The 24,061-nt window shown below is 38.1% G+C and overlaps 1 protein-coding gene across 1 annotated transcript in view; it reads right to left on the bottom strand.

Annotated features, from left to right (window-relative positions):
- The window catches only part of TMC1 (transmembrane channel like 1), a 183,527-nt gene that overhangs the window by 6,998 nt on the left and 152,468 nt on the right, over positions 1 to 24,061 (bottom strand). The window contains exons 15-20 of the mRNA XM_025358883.1: positions 23,460 to 23,588; positions 14,488 to 14,555; positions 9,624 to 9,863; positions 3,885 to 4,010; positions 344 to 422; positions 191 to 242 (exon numbers count right to left, since the gene is read on the bottom strand). Of these exons, the coding sequence (XP_025214668.1) occupies positions 191 to 242; positions 344 to 422; positions 3,885 to 4,010; positions 9,624 to 9,863; positions 14,488 to 14,555; positions 23,460 to 23,588 (694 nt within the window). The remainder of the gene's footprint in view (positions 1 to 190; positions 243 to 343; positions 423 to 3,884; positions 4,011 to 9,623; positions 9,864 to 14,487; positions 14,556 to 23,459; positions 23,589 to 24,061) is intronic.

Here is a 24,061-nt window from a genome sequence, read left to right as displayed (position 1 = left end):
CTTTTTTCCCTCCCAACAGAAAGCAACCAAATCCCCTGAATGTGATGCCTGATAAGGGCTAAAAAGGTGGAAGGTAAGGATTGTGGAATGACTTGCTCGTGGCAATAATGCCACTCACCATCCAATGGAGAAAAAGCCAAAAAAAAAGAAAAAGAAAAAGAAAAATTACAAATGTAAACATATCTCCAACCTGCTCGTGCAGCTGCCATTTTCTTGTTTCGCATTTTGTTCTCCAAAGCTTGCTACACAATAAAATATAAGGGAAAAAAATTAGATTTCTCAGTGTTTTCCACTACTTGACATTAATAAAGGTAATATTTCTATGAAATAAATTGTATCTTACCATTTTCATCTTCTTTTTTAGATCCAGATTTGCTGCCTTCTGGCCCTTGGCAGTAGCATTGAGATAATAGATGGTTAAACTAAATTAAAAAGAAAAAAAGTACAATTTAGGGTGTATTTCAGTTCCCCAAGATACTTCTTAAATTTACATTAAGTAAATTATGAAATATCAGCATGGGAATGAACATTAAGCTGTTTTCTACTCTAAATCTCTTGTCTTACAGATAAAAGCTGAGGTTCAGAGAGGTAAAGAGACACTCTCAGGATGACACAGGGATGAAGCTGGGGTGAAGTTGGTAAGTTGGGGCCCAAGGCTCCTGATCCACAGCCTGCTCTGTCTGCTATTTCACACTGCCTAATATTAGCTTTTTCCTGGAAATGTATTAACATCAGTTTAAATCATAATTGAAAGTAGCATTTTAAATGGATGGCAATGACATTCCAGAGAATGGAAAACCTACTGCAGCTTAGGGAATATGTCGAACAAAAAGGAAAACGACTTTCTGCCTTAAATTTCGTCATTTGGCCTTTGCAGCTAAGAATATAATCCTCATAGGCATAGATAATGAACATGGAATTTTTTTCGGTAGAATGTATTGTTTGCATTTCTTTCTCCCTCAAAAAGAAAATGTTGTATAAAGGAATATTCTTGGATTTTAAATGACATTTACATTCTAGAAAGGGCAAATTCTAGCCAGACAATTCTGTTAAAAATAAATATGCTTATCTTCACTTAAGGCAAAACGAACAAACAAACAAAGAAAAAAATGCAGTAGAAAAGGTAACTTATATCACTCTTTGCTGCAAATAACTGGATATTGAACACATTTCCTTTACTCCCAAAAATGAAAGACAATATCCTTTATGAGCCATCTGGTGCTAGCAACACAATTATTGATATGGTTTGGCAGAGTTTGTTTGTCTCTTACATGAGTGATGGGAGTTTAACTAAAATTACGTACATAAATGCATGCAGGGCAATATCTGGCATGAAATAGGTACTCAATAAAAGTGTGTGTGTGTGTGTGTGTGTGTGTGTGTGTGTGTGGTGTATTATAAGGATTTTCTCAGAAAAGTTCCTGGATTCAGAGGATGAACTCAAAGATTTCACAAGTCCTTTCAAGTTCTGGAACTCTCTATTTATCCACCATGATTTTCTGCCTTGTAATGCACATTAAACAAGTATTCCTCGCAAATCTTTTTCTAGTCTCCAAAGGAATGAAACTGCCTGCAGAGAACTAACCTGAATTCTGCTTAGATACTCAAAAGCCATCCAGGTTGATATAATAAAATCCATTGGGGGAAATTCAAAAGGTAATAAAAAGCTAAGCCAATTGTATGGGCCTCATAAAGTGGAAGAGGAGATCTCAGAATTTGAAAAAAATCTAATCGGTAATAAGCTAAAATCTGGGTTTTAAATCAGAACCTCAGAGCCACAATCAACCTTTCAGTATACCTATTTGACACGTGCATAGGGCCAGCTTTCCTCCAGGCTGTCCAGATCAAAGCAAACTAGGTCCTGCAGGCTGAAGATGACTGCCAGACTGCTTTGTACGGCCCATGAATTAAGAATTGTTTTTTCGGTTTTTTTAATGGTTATATGAGTAATTACTTAATTAATATCCTCCATTTTGCCTCTTGGCCTAATTTGCCTCTGGCCCTCTAATTAGGAAAAGTGTGCTGACCCTGGGTCTATACCATCTCAGACAAGTGGCTTTCAGCCCATCTGAAATTCCCACTGATTCTGATCCCTGTTTGGTGCTGCAAGTGAGTGTAGGAAATTAGCGTGAAGGAGAAGACACGAGTTTAAATTCCCCTTATTAGTCACTTGACTTGGGGCAGAACTTCAATGTGTTATTGACAGTATGATTAATGAAGCCAACTTCTCAAGGCCGTTATGGGAATTAAACGAGTCAGTGTGTAAATAGTACCTGAAACAAAGGCAGTGTTAATTCCTTTTAAACACTCTTAGGACCGATTGCTAGATCTTTGGATTAAGGCATTTGAACAATGTCACTCCTTCACTTAAAAATAAACATGTCTCTTAATAAATTAAGAATATGGTAACAAAATCTGATGTTTACATTGTGTGTGTGTGTGTCTGTGTGTGTGTGTTTTAAACAACACCTCACTCATACCACTAAAAGGCCTTGACTCTCAAAGGCCACAGGATACTGATTAACATGCTCTCAGAAGCCACTGTATCATGGACATGTAGAGAAAGAAAATCGTTTCAAAGGCCATCTGGTGAAACATGCTGCATTCAGTAGGTCATTTTCTAATGCATCTGTGCCAGAGATTTACTATCAGATTCTTAATAGCACTCCATTATCAAGGTTATGTAATATATAATGGTAATCTGATTTACTGTTTAATTATCCCCACAGGTTATTAGCTCTCCCTCACAGAAAGCCTCTTGGTATAAAGAAGTGAGCACTGGATTTACTGTCAAAGGATCTGCTTTAGGTCCTTCTGTGACCATTTTACTCTCTCTCTCTCTTGCCTAGAGAAAATCGCTTTCCTTCTTTAAATCAAGTTCTTAGGTTATAAAATTGAAGAAGATAAACCTGCCCTCACTACTTTATGTGGCTTGTGATCATGACAATAACTGGGTCAGAATCCCTGTTCATTTACTGCAAACCACTGGGAGTTTTCTCCCTGAGATTTCCTCATTTTACCTTTATTTAAATGAACCAAATCCTTTGCATCAACTTTGTTCTTAACGTGTTCCTGGGGTTGTTTAATATTTACCCCCTGACTGAGTGGTGGCAGCTCCAGGCATTCTATGTAGGAGGCACTCAGGGACTGAAAGGAAGAGATGGACGCTGCTTTTGGCTCTTCCACAGCAAGTCTATACTTTTACTTAGAATGTAAATTTATCTGTGGTGGCCAAGAGTCAGAAGCCAATGAAAGTTATATGAAAACAAAAGTCATCTGACAAGTTCCCCTTTGGAAATCACTTCTGACTTTGAAGGCATAGACTACAGAAACTTCCCAAGATGCTCTGGTCCTCTGATTCTATTATCGTGAACATACTGTTATTGACGGCCCTCTAACAACAAGGACAGGGAAATTTTTAAGACCCTTTAAGCCCTTGACCCTAAAATATAGTTTATAGGGCCCCCAAGGGGCATATTAACTTAGAGGCTCATTATTTCTGTATATTCACAGCCATCTGCTTTATGGAACAAGAGGTGGAGGTCGGGCTGTTGGGGGAAGCTCAACGTACCGATTAGATTTAGCATTTAGCATTTATGTTTTCCTTGCTTTAGCTGTTTACGGATAATTATTGTGGTTACTTGGGAACAAATCTTATAATCCTGGGGAAGCAAAGACAGATGCAGATGGCTGTGAATTACATCCAATAGGATCAAAATATGGCTCATGAATTTTAGCCTCTCACCACCATGTAATCAGTGTTGCATTTGGATAGGTTACAGCACAACCCTTAGGGAGAGTGAGAGAGCTGAAAAAGCTGAAATGTAAAAGCAGCCAGGAAGAACATCACAAAGGCTCTTTCTATGAGGAGGGAAAGCACATACACCATCACCAAAATGACAGCAATGACCAGCCCAGGGTTCGAAAGCTGTCTCAAGATCTTCGCCATCCAGCTTGGGAAATCATGCTCCAGCGTCTCTCCAATGACTTCAAACATTCTACTTTTGCCACTGGGGGATTAAAAAGGGGGAGAGAAGTTTATCAAGAAGGTATGGAAAAACCATGGTTAAAGCAAGAAAACTGGAAATCTTTCTCAATTACTGCTTAGGTCCTCTTTCAGGTTAGGAATCTGATGTTTAGCTACAACTGCTGACACTTTGACCTCATGTAGTCAATATATGGGTAAGATACGATAAATATGATCCCAATATAAACATGTAGTCAAAGCAGTTAGGGAAAAAAAAAAAGATAAGACCATCTATCCTCCCTTCTCCAGCATCTCAGGTCATAGCTGATGAATGTGGTTAGAGTGGGGGATTCAAATTTTATGAAATTATCCCTACCCACATTTCATCTTTTTGGGAGAAGATTTTTTTAAAACTGTATTTCTAAGATTTTTTGATTGAAATATATTTTGTAAATAGCTTATAAGTCTGTCTCTCAGTCAGCTGCTCTTGTAGGAGAACACTCTCTTTGAGCTAAGTAAACAGTGTGCTCAATTTTTAATTAGCCTTGGAAATGAGAACAAGGAATAGCCCAGTGGAATAAAATCCACATATAATCCAATATCTCTTTCCATGCAATAGCTTCCATCTTATTTTCCACCAGACTTCCTTCATCAGATATGTTAATAGGTAAGGTAACCACACCGAATCATGGGTTCTTTCCCTCTCAGTTTCTTCTCCTGGACAGGCCCTAATGAATACCAGCTTAGCTCCACTGCGCAGATCCATGAAGGCAAGTATCAGCTCCTATAAACTAGAAAAACGAGAACAGGATGTCTTGACTTACTAAGGAATAGCTAGAATTGTACCATAATATTCATGATATTCATTACACCATTGTTTTCTCTGTATATGCATACTGATTTTACTATGAAAAGATGTAATTTTCAGAAGAGATTTGGGTTGGGTTTCACCAAATTGTACGCATCATCAGAATAAATGTTGGTGCAACATTTAATACAATGTTTAGTTTTGCTTTTGTATTTTAATCTTTAAGCACTTTCAACTACTAAATAACAACGACACACAAGTCCCAGATTATGGTTTTTTCCTCCTGGTCTAACCAATACTATCTTCCAGCAGACAGAGCGACTCCAAGTACTTTGTCAGTAGTCATTGCACTACAGAGGTACAAGGTTTGCTTCACAAATTAAAGATCTACACACTAATTTTCAACACTTATGATACATAAGAGGGAATGAAGCTTACAAGCAATATAAGATTATAACTCCCTATTCCAAAAAGTTTTATTTTTCACCATTCCATTCTAATTGTTCATACCCCTCAACAGCCCCAGCCAGATGGAATACAGGATAAGCAGATAAATTAAAAGTACCAAAAAAGATAAGACCATCTATCCTCCCTTCTCCAGCATCTCAGGTCATAGCTGATGAATGAGGTTAGAGTGGGGGATTCAAATTTTATGAAATTATCCCTACCCACAAAGGCCTTCTCAGCATTCAGTGTGACCCAAAGCAAAGTTACTAGGTCCCTGGGGATTCTTGTGTACCTTTTTCAGGTCAGGCTTTTTACCAAAGAAAGGAGTCCAGATATCTTAATTACATACAAATTATGGAAGCATCTACAAATCCCTGGCAATGCCTTCTCCTGCCAGGTTAGCCAAAGTGTGCTATTACACAATATTCTCAGAATTATTTTTCCAGTTGTCTGTGTCTATCCATAGTCCTGCTGTAGGCATAGCACCACTCTAGATTAGAACAGCTTATGAAGAGGTCTTTTTTCCCAGCTGGGTGGTAAGTGCCACAGGACCAGAATCAATGCTTAGTGCATGGACTTACCCCTGCGTCTCCTCTAGTGCTTAGTGCACAATAAGCAGTCATTATTCATTCATTCATTCAAATTATTGACCAGCACTTTACTGTGTCTAGACCCACAGAGATGGAAATGCTCTATCCCCAATCTCTAGAAGTCAGCTAAACTACTAAGAAAAATAGATGCATAAAGCATGATTGCAAATGAGCAATATAATAGCAGCGTCACAATATAATTTTAACTTTTAATACTAAAAACCTGCACCTAGTATACTGATAGCAACACAAGGCAGCCAAATGCCTAGACAGATAGGGGTAGGTACCTGGTGAAATGCCATCTCCAAGCCAAAGACAGTTTAAAGCCTGAAAGCCAAACTCCAAGTTAAATCTTCAGACCGGATTGAGAACTTGTCTTCCTGTTTGGTGCACTTTCCTCTGATTCATCCCCACCCTTCACCTATTTTACATATACCTACCCTTTCCTAATTGGTTTTCTACACTGTCATGTCTACCTTTGAGTGATGTCTTCACTTTAACCTTTTTTGCACACTCACAAACCAATCAGCACACACTGTCCATCTTGTGCCTATAAAGACCACAGACTCAGTTGGTTGGTAGAGGGTAGAGACAGCCTGACTTTAGGGAAGCAACAACCTGATTTTGGGGAAGAGGACCTGCCCTTCCTGGCCCCTCTCCAGCTCCCCTCTCTGCTGAAAGCCAGTTTCATTACTCAATAAAATTATCCGTCTTCACCATCGTTCAATAATCCATGTGACCTCATTCTTCTTGGACGCTGGACAAGAGCTCGGGGCCCACTGAATGTGGGTACCCAGGAAAGGTTGTCACACTGGCCCTTTGCCTTCTATGGTGGAGGGCAGCTGCCCCACGTGATGAGGCAAGGAGCCAACTGAGCTGCTAACACACTGCCATCCATCAGGCTGAGGATGGTGGGACTCAGGAAGCATTGTAACACTACCTCTGGGGCTTCGGGGTCATAGGCACCCTCACTTGGGCACCATTGCATTCTCCTCAAGGTGACACACCTGGTCTGGCCACAGGCCCCACATGGAGCTTGCTCCTGTGTCAGTACCCGATGTGTCTGGCCAGATCCCGCACTCGCTTGCCCACATGCTTCCTCCCACAACGGGTTTAGCACAGCAGGGCGAGTAGACAGGGCGCCCTCTGTGAGTCCAGCGAAGGGGCTGAGAAACATCCTGTGTCAGTACAAGCTCAGTTATGAAAAATTATGTGTAAAAGGCAAACCAGAATATAAAATGCTAAAACATTGTTATTTCAGGTTTTCGAGATTACGGACCGCGCTTCCTTTCATGTAAAAATATTTCTACAATGTTTAGGTTTTCCAGCATAAACACATATTATCTTTGCAGTAAGATGAAAATACATGAAAAAATAAAATTGTCATAATGTAAGCAGGGATGTGTATAAAAACCTAGAGAACTATAAATTGTTCAGAATTATTGACATAGATGGGAGAAAACATCAAATGTCAGGAAATGCTATAGAACAATTAGAATTGCCTTCATCTGGACATCAAATAAATAGTTTTTAAATTGTCAACTATTTAAGACAAATCCACTTACTAGCCTATTGGAATAGTTTCTTGGAAAATTTACCCTCTCTAGCCAGGTCTTACAAAACCAGACAAACTAGAATATCTCATCACATTGCTTTACTGAATGGATAAATGCACTATAGCCATCTTACCTGAAAACTTCCCTACACTGGAAAGCAACTAGCCATCACTGTGTTACCTCCAGTAACTTGGTTCAAATTTATATTTCCTAAATTGCTGTTTACCCAGGATCCAGATAGAGTCAGACAACCTTCGCTAGGAAGGTTAAGCAAATCACCTAAAACTCAGGGTTCATAAAGATGACATGCTATGAGGCACCCACTAATACAAGCATTCTCACCTCATTTCTACAGCAGGACAATCCTTTCAAACTTTTAAGTCCAGACAAATAAACAATGTAAACATCCTTTGGCTCCAAAGTGAGGAAACTGACATGAAAAAAAAAAATCTAAATAGCATAGAGATACCCCTTCCCAGTTGTGTGAATAATTTGCAATTAACTAAAGCCTTTGAATGGCATATTTCTTGAATTTTGTACTCCAAGATTGGTTAGGGATTTATTGAGACAAATGTCTCCATCAAGACTGTAATTTCATATTTAGTCTCCAGATGTCACTGTCTGCATTATTTATTTCAGTCCACTTGGAAACACACACACACCCACCCACACACACACACACACACACACACGCAATGGAATTAACAGAGCTTCTCAACATCAGTTTGATGAGTAGATAGAGCTCCAGCTAGTTTAACTCAATCAGCTGGCTTAACATTTTCTTGTTTTCCGGCAAAGCAATAACTCAGACTACTGTTAGAGTGAAAATGTCTCTTATATACTTAGTCTGTCGGCAATGAACCTTTTGACTTTAATTAAATAACTTAGATCTGACAACATAAAGGGGGAATTATATGTGGGCATTACAGCATCATGTATATCATTCACATGGCTTTTTACAGTCTCATTTCCTTCACTGAAAAGCAGAAACAGTTCAAGTGCATGCTGGCCAGTGACTCAACACGCAGAGATTTTTGGGAGAACTTGTGGTGGATTCATTTCTAAGGCCCTTTAGGGAAAGAAACCTCATCCTCCAGATGCCAGGGACTTAGTTTTCTGATATGTGTCATAGAGAGAAGAGAGCTCTGTCATAGAGAACTGTAGAAATGTATATCTCTAAATTGGATCAAGGAGCTGTTGTGACTCTTGATTCCTGACTTGAATGATAATTGGGAGAGAATATATATGTGGAACAGCCTTAATTTTTTTCACTGGCATGTGGCAAATTGGATAATAAATTGGCGCTCTTTATGCTCATTAGTATTTAGTAATAATTCTCTTTCCTAGGTAAAATGTGGGGTATTCTCTCTCTTTCTCTCTCTCTCTCTTTAAGGTAGTGATGCACAAGAGAAGTAGTGAGAGCTGACCATGTCTGAATGTGACGGCCCAGAGTCAGGCAAACTCACATCCAAACCAGTGTCATCAGACCTTGCTCTTAGCTATTCCCTAAGGTGGAAACAGCTCAGATTCACCATACATATTTTACCCAGGCAGAGCCTGGAAAAGTATAAAGTATTTTCTCTTTTATGATTCCCAAATGAGGAAGTAGACAGAACTTGCCAAAGAATCTCCACGTCACCTATTGAACCTGAATACCCAAAGGATCTCATTTTTTTTTCCTTTTTTTTCTTTCTTCCTTCCTTTCCTTTCCTTTCCTTTCCTTTCCTTTCCTTTCCTTTCCTTTCCTTTCCTTTCCTTTCCTTTCCTTTCCTTTCCCTTTCTTTCTTTCTTTCTTTCTTTCTTTCTTTCCTTTTTTTTTTCTTTCCTTTTTTTTTTCTTTTTTGACAGAATTTTGCTCTTGTCCCCCAGGCTGGAGTGCAGTGGCCCCATCTCAGCTCACTGCAACCTCCGCCTCCTGGGCTCAAGCGATTCTCCTGCCTCAGCCTCTCAAGTAGCTGGGATTACAGGCACCCGCCATCTCGCCTGGCTAATTTATATATTTTTGTTAGAGATGGGGTTTCACCGTGTTGGCCAGGCTTGTCTTGAACTCCTGACTTCAGGTGATGCACCTGCCTCAGCCTCCCAAAGTGCTGGGATTATAGGCGTGAGCCACTGCGCCCAGCCGGGATCTCATTTCCACCAACCAAAAATGCCATTGTTTGGGGAAAAAAAAAAAATAGCTCATACAATGAATGGCCATTCCCACCTCCATCCCTGAAAGAACATCATGCCTGAGTCAAATTTCAAAAAGAGACCTGAAGGGACCACAATCAAAAGATGGCGGGAGGGACACGATCATGTACAAGACAGGCATGGTGGACAGGAAGAGGATGAGCAGTAGCATGCCCAGGTAGAAGTTATTCGATCTGGAAGCTTTGAAGACCCTGGCCTCAGGAACATTGCAGCACATAACGGCCCAGCACTGGAAGTACATGGATGTGTGGAGTCGAAGGATATTGATGCCTGGGAGGCTGGGAGCAAAGAAGGAGCCCATCCTAGAAAGAAAACAGAACTCTGCTCAGTTTTGAGTCTTTACTCCATAGCAAAGTCACACTGCTCCTGTTTATTTGACATCAGGCTTCTTTTCCAAAGGCAGAAAATACACTGCTACTTTCAACCACACAAACCCTTTTCATAAATAAACTGCACTTATCTATTTCCAACTTCTAAACACATTTTGCCACTTTCCCCATTATTGTAGGAATTGCATATCATAATTATTTCATAGAAAGAATGTTGTTAATTAACTAAACCTACTGTCATTAGTGAATTTAAACTACAACAGGGTAAACAATATTTACAATTGTTTTACTTCTTTCTTCTAATTCTAAAATAAACTTTCCCCAACACTTATACCATTGACTAATATATCTATAAATATAACTTGTTAAAAATAATTAACCCTTAAAGTCACTTCTTCTACTCAAATAAACTGTACATTTGAATTAATCGCTTTTGTAATGAATAATTAGTTTTTGCTTAATGACAGGAGGTCAAGGTTGCAGTAGGCCATGACTGTACAACTGAAAAAAATTTTTGCTTAATGAAAGAAAAAAATTAAAATAAATTTTCTCTTTCTGATGTTGATCGTTTTCTCTTTGTAGGTGATATGGTGTTTTAAAGCCAATTGCAATGATGTATTTATGCCTCCTAAAATAGGGTTTTATTGAAAATGTATAACTAGATTATAGGTTTTTGAGATGAAAATTCCATACATTTATTTAAATTTAGTTTATCTGTTTACTTTCTTTCTGTAGCTTGTCTTGGGAATTCTCTGCTTTGTGCATCTGAATTTTTATAAGTATTTTAAAATACTACTTTTAGGTAGGAACCACTTTGGTGTGGTCACTTTTACTTGATGGCTTAGTTGATTACTTCAACAAAATAAGTTTCACTCTTCTTGGATGAGAAAATTCATTAGCACCATAAATCAATACAAATAGCATAGTTATTTCAAAATCAGAAGAAGATACATGTGCACTTATTTTAAAAATGTAAGGGGAGCCCTGTCTTTTAAACTGTTCTATCTATAATGAAGCCCGCAACATTTCTAACTAGGTTTAGCATTTTGTTCTCCCTGAATAGCTGTTTAGCCAATCCAATGTAAATTTGGTTCATTATAGAGACATTTTTAATTTAAATGAAGAAATTAGTTTCCGCTATAATTGAACTTTTGCCAACCCAGTTAACTCATTTCTTTGAAAAGTGGAATATTGTCACAATTTGGGCTGTCTTGTTGACAAGATTTCAAGCAATAGATCTGAATGATATTTTACCATAATGAATTGAACAAAGACTTTGTAGGAAGTTAAACTATTTTTTTCTAATGGGAGGATAGATTTTAAAACATTACAGTATACTTTTGTTACAGGACAGCAAGAGAGAGGGAACGCCAAAAAAGTGAGCAAGTAAGCAAGTGATAGTCCCAGCTAATGGGTTAGAATTGCAAAGCACCGGATTATATCCCCCAATACCAATACTTGTTGATGTAATACACTTTGAGTCTTTCTAAAAATCAGGTGGCGACATCACTTGTTTTGGCCAATAAAGTATGAAAAGAAATTAGGCCCTTACTGCTGGGTAGAAGCTTTAAAAGCCCTGTGTGGTTTTTCCTTCTCTTCGTTCTCTGCTAGTGTGATAGCAATGTTTCAGATGGATCCTATTCCATCAGTCCGGGTCTCTAAAGCGAAGGTAAGTTAAGAAGAGCAAAGCTCTTCTTCAACCCCACATTGAACATGTTCTTTTTATGAGCTGCTAAGATTTTGAGGTTGTTTCATTGCTGCATAACCTAATCAATTCTAAAACATAATTTTGCACATAATTCAAAATCGAGACTTGCCTAAAACCACATATATTTGTACCTATATACACGCACATTGTTTGTAGGTATATGCTTATTATTTGTGCATGCATCTATAAATAAATTTCAAAATTTCAAAATAAATATCACAAAGACATTTTGAACAAATAACTCAAGAGCCATAACCTAGAAAAATAAGTCCTGCCATAATAATATCTGAATCTTAATGCTCATCCTATCTTTGCTCATGAATCACTAATCAGCTCGGCCCACTAAGTCCCTTACCCAGGCTTGATCCCGTCATCTGTCAGTAAAAATCATTGTAATACTTTAGCATTATAAAATGCTTTTCTTCCAGGAAGATCAAAGAAAATGAAAGCTTCTTTTATTTAACTCTCCTTATTACTTCAGTGACATGTACATGTCAGGTAAATTATTCACATCCGATCAACTGAGAAGGTGAGAAGAAAAAGGTGATAAACCTGGCCAGAGGGTACCCAATGAAGCAGTGTTGGAGCAATGTCCAAAACTCATTTTCTCTCTCACTGTATGTTCTGTGCCGTTTCTCAATATCCTGCTATGATCAAGATATTATGTGCTTTCATCATTTAAAAATATTACCACAGAAACCATCACGTGTATTTCAAACAGTAAGTGTGTAAATAAAGGTTACTGAGCATTCAACCAAATCATAGCAAAATGGATTTTATCTATAAATGTTGATGTTAATAACATCTGCATAAGTAACCTCCACTACTCAGCAATTCCTAAAGCAGTAATTCAATGTCTCCAGTCACAGTCCAGTGGATTTGAGTACAAAATCCCTGTACCTTTTTAATTGTTTCTGTACAAAATGGTTAAGCTCCGGCATTATATCCTCATGCTTCACAAAATAATGGAACAATTGTGTGTGAGGACCTTTGTGCAGAGTAAGCCTACTAATTTTACATTACACCTGCCCCACACCTCCCTCTACATGACATCCCCCTCCCTCATCACCTTCCTAGGGTTAGGAAAAGAGTATTTGTGCCAAGCATTGACATGAAGGTGAATAATAGAATAATGGTCAGTTTGCTTCTGGAACTTTGGAAAGTGTGTGAATACCTCTGTATACTCAAAAACTGCAATCCCGTTCTAATATTCTGTTCAAACTAGCCAGAAGCAAGCCTGACCACTGTCTGAAGAATTAATAGACAGAAAATGACAGTGCAGAGATTCTGATAACGGATCTGCCCATGAGAGAACTGGAAAAACATGTTAGATATTTAAGAATTTCAATACGAACAGTAGTGGACAAAAATAGTTGCAAAATCACAAGTGAAACCAATCAAGACAGCCATTATAACAGGTTTTCTGACAATAAAAACAAATTTCTAGGCCAATCTGTTGTCTTAACTCTGAAAGAACACAATTGACGTGCAGCATATGTCTGTGTGAATGGTAACCACGAGGCTGAGGGATTTATGACACTTTGTGTAAATGCCACTGATAGAACAGTGGCTTCTCCTTACTCCCATAGCCATATAGCCATTTTCTGCCATGACAGCCAATTGAACTCCAGGAAATGAAAACTCAGAACCCACAGAAGCTGCTCCCTTTACTTCCGTGTCAGTAGACATTCCTCCGGCCACCTCAATTTTCCTCCCTGCTTGGAAAATGAAAGATACATTTCCTTCCTTAGTGAGTCTGGACATGTGAGTCATACTTGGAAACTTTGGAAAGGGGATAAAAATTAGATTTTTAAACCTACGTGGCAAAGGAGGAAACGATATTTGTATAACATCTTTTCCATATTGATTTACCTAGTCAGGCACAGGAATTTAACAGTCCCCATGGCAAGATGATGGAGCCCTTGAGGGTGGTCTTTGTGTGACAGAAGCAAGACAGTTTTAGCATTTGCAGACGGGTCCAGTGTCTGTCAGCACCCAAAGGTTTAATAATTCAGGACAGCTCTATTTGTACAATATATGAAACTTGTTCAAAAACTGAGTCTATACTTGTACTTGTGAATAGGACAATGGTATGGTTGGTAGCATAATATTGTCTTAGGCACATATACCCAGGATAAAGTAGCCTTATTGTAACTGTTTATAGGCTGGAAATCTGAAGTGACAGATTTTCAAGACACGTGGTCCGTGATTCAGCTCTTAAACTCAAAAATGATTTCTACTGTATCGACTCATCTTAACCTGTCAAGTTTATAGTGAGAATGCTTTTATTTGATAAAAGATATGACAACCCTTCACACATCAAAAAAAAAAAATAGTATTCTGATGTGCCAATGGCCCGATTAAACAAGTTACAAAACGAAGATCATATTTTAACTTGACCTTCCTAATACACGTGTTTCACCTCTATAAACTATTGGATTTGATAAGGTATTATTTTTTAAAGTAGCTATAAGTTACATTTTAAATATATTTAGTAGTGACAAGAAAATAAACTCGGTCTCTCAGAAAGGCCTTATGTTAATTTATTTTGTATTTAACATGTGGTAATGTAATTATTAATGTTTTAATATTAGATCCTGGTGTTACAAAATATGAAAATATAGTCTTCAAATAAATCTGCCAACCAGAACGCAGACTCCCATTACTTGATGAAGGAGTGCCTTGCAAAACAGAAAGACACCTTTGATGACTGACATTTAAGATACGAAAAAAAAAAAAGGAAACTATGTACAGGCATCCACTTCACGAAAGTAAATATGGAGTTAGACACCGATTGTGTTCTCCTCTAACACCAGGATTCAATGCTTTATGCCAAAATAACCTGGGAGGCTTTTCTCTAAGTGATAAGCTGTCCAACAGCTGGCCTACCAGATCATGCCTTGGTTGAAGATCAGAGCGAGGACGTTGCCACTGATGTCGAATTCGGTGTATGAAGGCTAGAGGAGACACAATGTTCATTGGATTAGTATCTCACGTGGTCAAAACTGAAAGGCAAGTGGTTCTGCATAGGCATGGCTAGGGTTTCAGCTACTTCCTTTCAGTAACAATAGCAGAATAATCACTAGGATAAGTAACCGGAGATAAATAAAACAAAGAAAGCACCTCTTTATTTTTTTTAAACATGGTGAGACTCATTTTTAAAGGCTGTCATTCAATGCTTTGAAAGTGTAGCAGGACAGGCTCTCCTATACACTGCTGGTGAAAGTAAAAACTGTAGCAAACTTTGAGAAAAACAATTTGACAATACACATTAAAAGCTTTAAAAATCTTATTCTTTTTGACTTTGTAAGAAAACTTCTAGAATCTGTCTTAATAAAATTATCAGATGTGATGATAAACTTTAACAAGCAATGATGAAACCATGTAAGTGTTGAACATTAGTCACGTATATACAGTATATTTATACGATGATATATTGCAACAGATTACAATCATTTTGAAAGAATATTTACATACATGAGCAAAAACTGTGCTCTAACGTTAAACAAAAAATATAAAGTCACACATTAATCAACTATATGAAACGACACACCAAGACTGGAAAAGAATCAGCAAGATAGTCATACCTTATATGTGGGTGATGGACTATAGTTTTCCTTTTCTTTTTTAAGTTTTGCATATTAAAACTTTTTTCAACAAAATTGTGAATTAACTGTAACATAAAATAAATATAGCAAAAAATATATATAACAAAAGCTTAAGAAGTTATTCAGTTGAATGTCCAGTCTCCATGTCTTGGATAATAACCTTCATGCTCAGGGCAGCAACACTAGGCTGCTTTTTGTGCAGAGGAGCCACAGAAAAACAATAGGATGGAGGTGGGAAACTGTGATAGGGTGGCCCATCCAAAGGTTTCCTGGTGATGCATTAGGCATGCTAACAAGAGGTTCTAACAATGGAGTTAATGCTAACTAGCAAGGGCAATAAAACTGGCTTTTATTTAATTTGGGATAGAGAATCAGAGGAGACTGACCAATTGGTCATAAGGGAATAAGAGAGCAGCAAATATGAAATGAGAGGGCCAAGACCATGAAAAAGAGACCAAGACACTCGCAGGTTCCTAGCCCTGCTCAGATTCTGTTATCTCCAGGTGTGCTTCAGATCACACATATCCCCATAACAACTCCCTCCGCAACACACACTCACACTCACACACACACACACACATACAAAGATGACTCAAGAGAGCCTCTGTTCCTCCCAAACCCAAGATCTCAAAAATATATTTGTAAGAAGATAGAATTGGTTCCTGATTTGGAACTCCAACAAAACCATTCCCAACTTTCAAATGCTTGGCCTCAAGAGTCTCATGAATCCAGGCCTCAACTTCATCACTTTCCTAAAAGGCAGTATTACTCTCCTATTTGACTGAACATAGTGACAATCTGCCTTGTAACAGATTCAGGGAAAGAACAGCAAGTATGGCATAACAGGAATGGTTAAACCTCAAGGTAAAATCATAGGATGATACATAATGAAATAACAAAGAGTCCTGTGTATTAAACACAACAAAGATGACCTGGATAACTGCAGTATCATTCTAGATACTGTTGAAGGACAGCTACAAAGTGTTTTGCTAGTTTGCAGATTTTCTAGAAGGGCAATGTTCACAAGAGACAAAAAGGTTTGGTTGACAAGTTTTGTTCTGAAATCAGCAATGAAAAAAAATGTGACCTTCATGGAGAAAAATGAATTGTTTCTTATCTGGAGAACATTAACTCTGAGTCTTTTTCCTTCTGGGGGAGTGCCCTGCTCTCGATGATCTTCAGTACTTTTCCCCTGGAGCCCTGTGTGATCACAGAACACATCTGAAAAATGCTCATTTGGGTGGCCTGTGTCCACCTGTGGCCTTGGAACAGCCTTTCTCTATGTCAGTTTAAAAATCAAATCTTAAACCTTTGCCTCCTTAGAATGATGTCATGAGGTAGCCCACCAAACTACTGAACGTGGAAAAAAGCTCAGTGTTTTAAATGTCTATTTTCTTCACTCTCTCACAAGCACATAAACCTCCAGAAGGTCATTGGAGATGAAATATTTTATAACTAGTTGACTGGAAAAGCATAAAGGACATCCTAGGGTCCCTAGCTTTCTGCCGTGTTTGCAGCAGAGACAGCTGGAGGAACAACCTCCTTGATCTATAAATTGGTCTGATGCAGAGAAAGGACATAGGGTGGCCATACTGGAACAAGTGGATTTGTAGAATAGACACTTGACTGGGATTCAAACCTGAATTTTAGACGTCACTCTACCATTTCTTAGCTAGGTGAGCTGGGCACGTCACTTATCTCATTAGGCTTAGTTTCCTGACACATAAATCAATAAAAATGAACTAGACCAAGGGTCAGCATACTAAGGCCCATGTGCCAAATCTAGACTGCCACCTGTTCTAACAAATAAATTTTTGTTGGAATATAGCTATATTCATTCATTTAAATATTATCTATGACTAGTACTAAAACAACAGAGTTTAGCAATTATAATAGAGACGCTATGGCTTGCAAAAGCTAAAATATTTACTATCTAGCCCTTTATAGCGAAAGTTTGCCAACCTCTGAACTAGTTCATTTCTAAGATCCCTTTCTAGTCTAAAAATATGTTACTGGTTGAAAATCAGACCCAGTTGTGAAAGAATTGCTTCTCTGTAAACACCTTAGAAATGCAATTTAACTTATGCAATAAACACAGAAGCTCTCATTTTAAAACTAAAACATATGAGAAGGCAAAAAACTACACATATGTAGTATAAAAGTCAGTGCCCATTGTTTTAGAGGCAGGCTTTTTTAAACATTAGGTTATATTACATTTTTAATTTTTAAAGCAATACTTTAATAAATATAAATCAATTTGCAATATATTTTGTCTGTCTCTAAAATAGAAAAAACTCAAAGGTAAAAGATGGTTAGGGAAAAAGAAAAAAACAGATTCTCTTGAACTTTGAGATCATAAAATTATTTGAATGAGGTAAGTGTAATAAATTAACTAATGACTGCTCATTCCTGGTAAGATTGTTGGGGGCCAGCACCAGAAAAGCCCATGTGGATTTGGGCTAAAGTCTATCATAGTCGACAGATTGGAAATGATGTTGTTTAATTTTTGGACCTTTGCTTGTGATGTGCTAGGTCAGTCACCCACCTAGAGGGAAGACATGTGGTGCTCACTGGACAAAGAAAAAGCCTGGGACTATCCCTTCTCTCTCTGCAAGTTTCATTATTTGAGGCAGATTGCCAACCTGTGGATAACATGAAATGCAATTCAGGATCTCACAGAGAATTAATTCTGTCTTGGCATGAGTTGCCTGACCTTCTCCACATAAATCCCATTTCTCACAGCTGGAGTCACTCTGCTTAGAGCTGCAAGCTGGTCTGGGCTGTGGCTCCAGAGCAGTGGCTCTTGAGTGTGGTCCTCAGACGAGAGTCAGCAGCATTACCTGGGAACTTATTAGAAAAGCACTTTCTCGGGCCTTGCCCCAGATCTACTGAATCAGAAATGCTGTTTTCACAGGTCCTCAGGGGATTTTGACGTATGCTCAAATTTCAGAAGCACTGATCTAGGACAAACTCTAGCCTCGTCTGCTAGGATGATTGAACACTTGAGGCTTTGTACTTCAACCCTAGTTGAGAGTAGGAGCCTGTTAACTGCAGACAGATCCTGTCCACGTATTCAAGGAACACTTAAAACGCAGTCTGCATTGTTCCTGTTCCCATGTTCTCAACCCCTTATGGGATGCTGATGATTTCTTCCTGACTCTTTATCATGCTACCTTCCCGAACTGATATATAATATCTCCACGTTCCCAGCTACAGAACCATTGATCTTCTAATTCTGTATCCCAGTTCATTTCCTAACTCCATTCTACCACAGGTAGCCTGCCTAAGCCTAGGAACACTTTGAGTTCTAAAAGCCATAGGTTTAGTGCATTAATGATTCAAGTTTTGGCAGAATTTTTAAAATTTCTAGAGTCAAGCATTACAGTGTACATTCAACATGATGGAAATTTGGTTGATGGGTTTGAAGGAGATGAGACTCGAATTTCAGGCCTATCTCTACCACTAACCAGCAATGTGTCTTTGAGCAATTATTTAACAACCTCTAAACCTCCGTTTACTGTAAAGTAGGAACAATAATACCACCTCACAGCATTGCTGGTGTGATCACATGGAATAATATATGTGAAGTATTTTGTAGAGTTTCTGATACATAGCTGTAAATAAGCAGTACATTGCTTATTGTATATGTACAATCACATGGAATAATATATGCAAAGTACATTGTAGAGTTTCTGATACATTGCAGTAAATAAGCAGTACATTGAGATGTAACATAATACAATGTAATATGATCGGGAATCCACTCAGGTAGTCAGTCAATTATATGCCTCTATTTATGGATAATCTTGAGCACCCTTCATCAGACTTTAAAGCAGTCTCCCATTGCTGTTCCGCTCTCACAAGTGAGCAGTGATCACCTGAAAAATGCAACTGTGAACACCATGCTGAGTTGATTGAACATTCCCTTACCCCATCATGCCCTGAATCTAATTCTATTTCTTCCTGAATATTCTTTACTTGCTTTGTTGGTAAATAGTAAGAATGGTGTCAACAAAAACTGAAGTAAAGATAAAGACATTCTGCATTGAACTGTTATAGAAAACCCAGAGTTTACAAGAGGCCACACTTTGTATTAAATTAGAGCAGTTAAAATCCCTCCTAGGGACAAACTATTCTACTCCCCATGAACTCTTCTGAAACACTGAGAACTGTGCTCAGAGAAGCCTTGGGAGATATTAACTTACATTACATTAACTTACATTGGGGTAGCAATCTGCTCCAAGCCAGAAATGTTCCCACCTTAGTTAATCTCCATAGGTTTGTTGCGATAACACTATGACCATAAATTTATGTCTTGAAAAATATTCACAATCCCTTTTACCCCAGCTTACTCAGATAGAGCCAGTATATAATTCAGTACATTTAACATAACATTTTTGTCCAGAAGTGTACTTCATTGTCCTTATTATTCTCTGGCTACATAAACTTAGGAACCTCATTTCAATTCACAGATGCAATTTTTCAAATGTTAAATATAAGCATTACAATTGCTTGTGTCAAAACCTACCTAACTTTAGCATTCTATAGATCTCTGAATCTAATGCTGAAATCTGCAGAGTTTCTACAGAGGCTGTTGTAATAAAAATGAATAGACTTTTTTAAAGCCCTCTTCTGTGACTGAGCAATTCAACTCAGAGAAATTTATCATAAGAAAATAATTTATGCATCTACTATGATTTATCTATGAAGATACTTATTTACAGATATAATGAAATGTCATCACACTTATTATCATAAGAATAATTAGACAGTTCAACTTAAAGCAAATTAAAACTAATTAGATTAATTACACTACACCCACATACAGAATATTATACAACCATTTAAAAGGTATGTGACAAAACAACAGTTAATAGTATTGGGAAATGATCACTGTTAGGTAAAACAAATAAAAGCAGGTAATCAGTCTACTATCTATCTGTTTAAACACATACATATATACATATGCAAATGTATATATGTATATATTTATAAAAATCTATGTTACTATATATAAATATGTAGTGCTTGTTATCTAATACTATTTGATTCAACAATCCAAATAATCTCATTAGTGGCAGAGATTACATATGATTTTTATTTTCATATTAGCTTCGTTATATTTTCCAAATTTTCTACAATAAACTGGCATTATTTTTGTAATTCAGAAGAAAAAATGTGCTTTGTGTGTGTGTGTACGTGTGCGTGCATGTGTGTATCAGAAAGGATCATGTTTTTATATTTTATTTCTGACAGAATTCTCAAGTATCTCCTCTGCCCATCTCAGGTTGTCCTTCCCTTCATGACAGGTACTTTCTGAAACCATATTGTTGATTAGCAGGTCTAGGAGAATAGCAGAGAAACATTCTTACCAGCCTTTTCTGCTCTAAAACAGCCTCATTTTAGTTTTTTAAATTTATACCTGGATTGTCCATACTGTCTAGCTCTGGGGCCCTGTCTTATACTTGTCCCTCCACCAGGAACTCTACCTTTCATCTCTTGAAATCCTGATCATCCTTTAAGACTTAGTTCAAATGTCTCCTCCTCCGTGTCTGCATTTCTACTGATGCACACCTGTCTCTCTCTCTCTCACACACACACACACGCACACACTTTCTCTTCCAAAGGGCCACATAATTGATTTCTCTATTGATATTGGGAGTTTGCAAGAGAAAAGAGTGGTGAAGAGTATGAGGAACTGGAGAATGAATATCTCAACTGCAGATGGTGGTGGTTTCTCAACTCTAGCCAATTTCTCCCTAGTGGGAATACAGACTTAATTTTGCCAGCCTTTCAAGAAAAACAAGAAATCCATGTGTTTTTATGTAAAAACTGTCATTTTAAAATATTAGCTCATAAAAAATGAAACAAAAACAAACACCACCACTGGGCATACCACACAAAAATAACCATTAGCTGAATCCACCCTGCAGGCCACATTTGCAACCTCTACGTAAGTCTGCATCTTCTACATCTCTGTATTCCTTTACCACCTAGCACAGAGTTTGTTCATAATGGCTTGCACCTAGTAGGCCCTCACCCATGTAAGCTATCCATTTGGTAAGTCAATGACAATGGGATCTACATCAAAGATTCATCATCCATCATTAATGTTTTAACACTTGTTTTGATTCTGACAGAGCTTTTTTGAGCCTTCCAAAGGTAACGTGGGAGAAAATTCCTTCTCTGTGACCTAAAACGGGAACTTGTCTCTTTTCCTGTACTTTGTACTAACCCAGGAACACTGTCAGCAGTCAATAAATAATAAATTACAGTCATTTAATTACAGCTTTTATGCATCCAGGTCATGTAATATTGACTTCCTATTTGCAGTCAGGTTTTCTGCCACTTAAGAAGAAAGCAGCCAAGGGATAAAAGGTAAGCACAAGCCAAGCAATGGTCTAAGGAAGAAATGGCAATTTTTATGTCTGCCTCAGAGGAGCTGAATCAGGCAAGGAAAATAGAAATGAAACCAAGCCAGCTGAATATCTCATATCAAAGAATGGGAAAGCAACACAAGAGCATCCTGTATCTATAGCCATTACCTCACTGTCGTTCACCGAAGAGCATTACCTAACTGCTTTTGGCCAGTCCGAGGAGGCACTTTCAATGAGGGTGATGGAGATGACCTCATAAAAGGTACCATCTCAAAGTCAGACAGCCAGACAGACCTAGCCTGAAATCTTGAAAACAGTCCTAACTGTAGGACTTATCCAGAGACTAGAGGGCAGGAGATAAAAGAGATAGAAGATCAGCTATAAAGGATATTCCCTCACTGGTGAGGAGAGAAGCATTACTGGCTCAATAACTCAAAAACATTACACTGAGACTCCATGGGCACATGCTTCGAAGGAGGCAGAGTTCTGGCAATAGACAGTGCTGCCTTGATGGTGCAAAAATGAGGAGGTCCAACATTCAAACAGCCAGTCAAGACATGATGCCTGCTACGTGACTCGCACAGTTCACATAACAGAGGTCAGGGCCTCTGTTTTCATAGAGTATCCATTCTAACAAAGGGAGATAGACCATGAGTACATTTTACAAGAGTAATGTCAAATAGATGCACATCTTATGAAGAAAACAGAACAGTGTGTTGATATTAACAGTGCCTGATTAGCTACGTTAGAATAGGTGGTCAGAGAAGAGCTCTAAGGAGGTAACATAATAGCTGAGTCTTTAATGACAAGAAGAAACCAGCCATTCCTAGTTCTAGGGCAACAGCACCCCTTGCGGGAGAAACAGCAATTACAAACGCAAGGACCATCTTGCGTTTGAGCCTAAAAAGCAGCCCATGTTTGTGAACTTTACAAAGCAAGAGCAAAAGTGGTAGCAAATGACTTGAGAAAGAAAGAAAAGAAGCAGATCATCCAGGGTACTGAAGGCCTAGAAAGGGATTTGGAAATCATTCTAAGTACTTGAGAAGTCACTGGAAGATTTTAAGCAAATGAGTACTACCAACCCCCCAGGTCATATTTTCCGGGATGACTGAAGCCAGTTTGACTGCAAAGGAGGACAGTGGAAACCAGGCGACGTGCTAGTCACTGAGTGATGACTGTGCTGTTGCCCTCAGACTTTGTTGGGGGACCTGCGGTTGAGCATAGAGGGAAAGCTGGTGATGGAGTCAGTACCAGTGTGGTTCTGAGAAACCCGAGCCATTGTTTCAGGAAAAGAAGCCGTCCCTTCCAGAATTCAGCTCCACCACTGGCCAGATGCATGACAGCAAACTAGGCCTTCCTTGAGCTTTCTGCAGTCTCTTGCGTGTGTCTCTGTCAAGCTCTTATTAGACTGTGAACTTTGTGAAGCAAGTACCATATTTATCAAATCCTTTTATCCCCCCCATCTACTGCAGAGTGACTGGCACACAATAGTATCCAGGAGTTTAGTAGAATTCAAAGGCATAATAGAATATGCAGTTGATATTAGCCACCTTTCCCTGCTTCTAGAAATGCTAGTAATTTTATAGGGAGAAGGTGGGCTACAGGGCCAAGATTTACTGAGTTCAACATTTCAACTAACAAGTTGAAGTCCATTGCTTTTGCTATTTTGTGCTAATTTTACTAGAATATTGTAAACCATGATACTCAAGTCTGACCTTCTCTGCATTATAAATGTACTCATTGGTCGTCATTTATTGGCACCTAAAAAGGTGATCCCATCCACTAAACTCTGTGATGCCTTTCTCCTATATAGTGTGTGTAAATGATGAATTACAAAGGAAAAACCTTACAAGAGCAAAATTAACATCATACTTACATATCCGTACTCCAAGTCCCAGCACCAGCAATAATTGCAAAACCTCACAAAACATGCCCTTAGAAAGTCCCCGATGAGGATTGTGACGTAGGTGGTCAGAACATCAGAGACTGTCAGCCGCACAAACTCCTGTTGAGATATTATCTCTATTAAAACACACAGCTCTGTCTTCAAATGGTCCTAGTGTTGGTATTAAATCTGTCATGTTTCTAAAGAAGCATTGACTTGAAGACTGCAATTAATGGCAAAAGAAGAAAACAACTAGTCATATCAAGTAAATAAAAAATATTTCACCCCAACTTTATTACTTTAAAAATAATTATTTCCCATTTACTAAATCAACAGTTTTCTTCTTACTGAGAAATGTTATGAGCATAATACAAGAACCAAAAACAGGAAAATATTGGTCACACAGCAGTTTAAAATTTTATATGGTGAATAGTACTATTTACAGACTTGAAAGACAAATGTGGAAAAAGTGCTTGCAACATATATGATAGAGGGTGAGTATTGCTAACACATTAAAAGCTTTTACAAATCAGTATGAATATAGGTGGGCAATCCAATAAAGAAATAAAGAAACCAGCAAAAGTCACAAATTA

Source organism: Theropithecus gelada, chromosome 15 (genome assembly GCF_003255815.1).
Source record: "Theropithecus gelada isolate Dixy chromosome 15, Tgel_1.0, whole genome shotgun sequence".
In the NCBI taxonomy this organism is placed as follows: Eukaryota; Metazoa; Chordata; class Mammalia; order Primates; family Cercopithecidae; genus Theropithecus; species Theropithecus gelada.
This window is presented reverse-complemented; position numbering and strand designations above follow the sequence as displayed.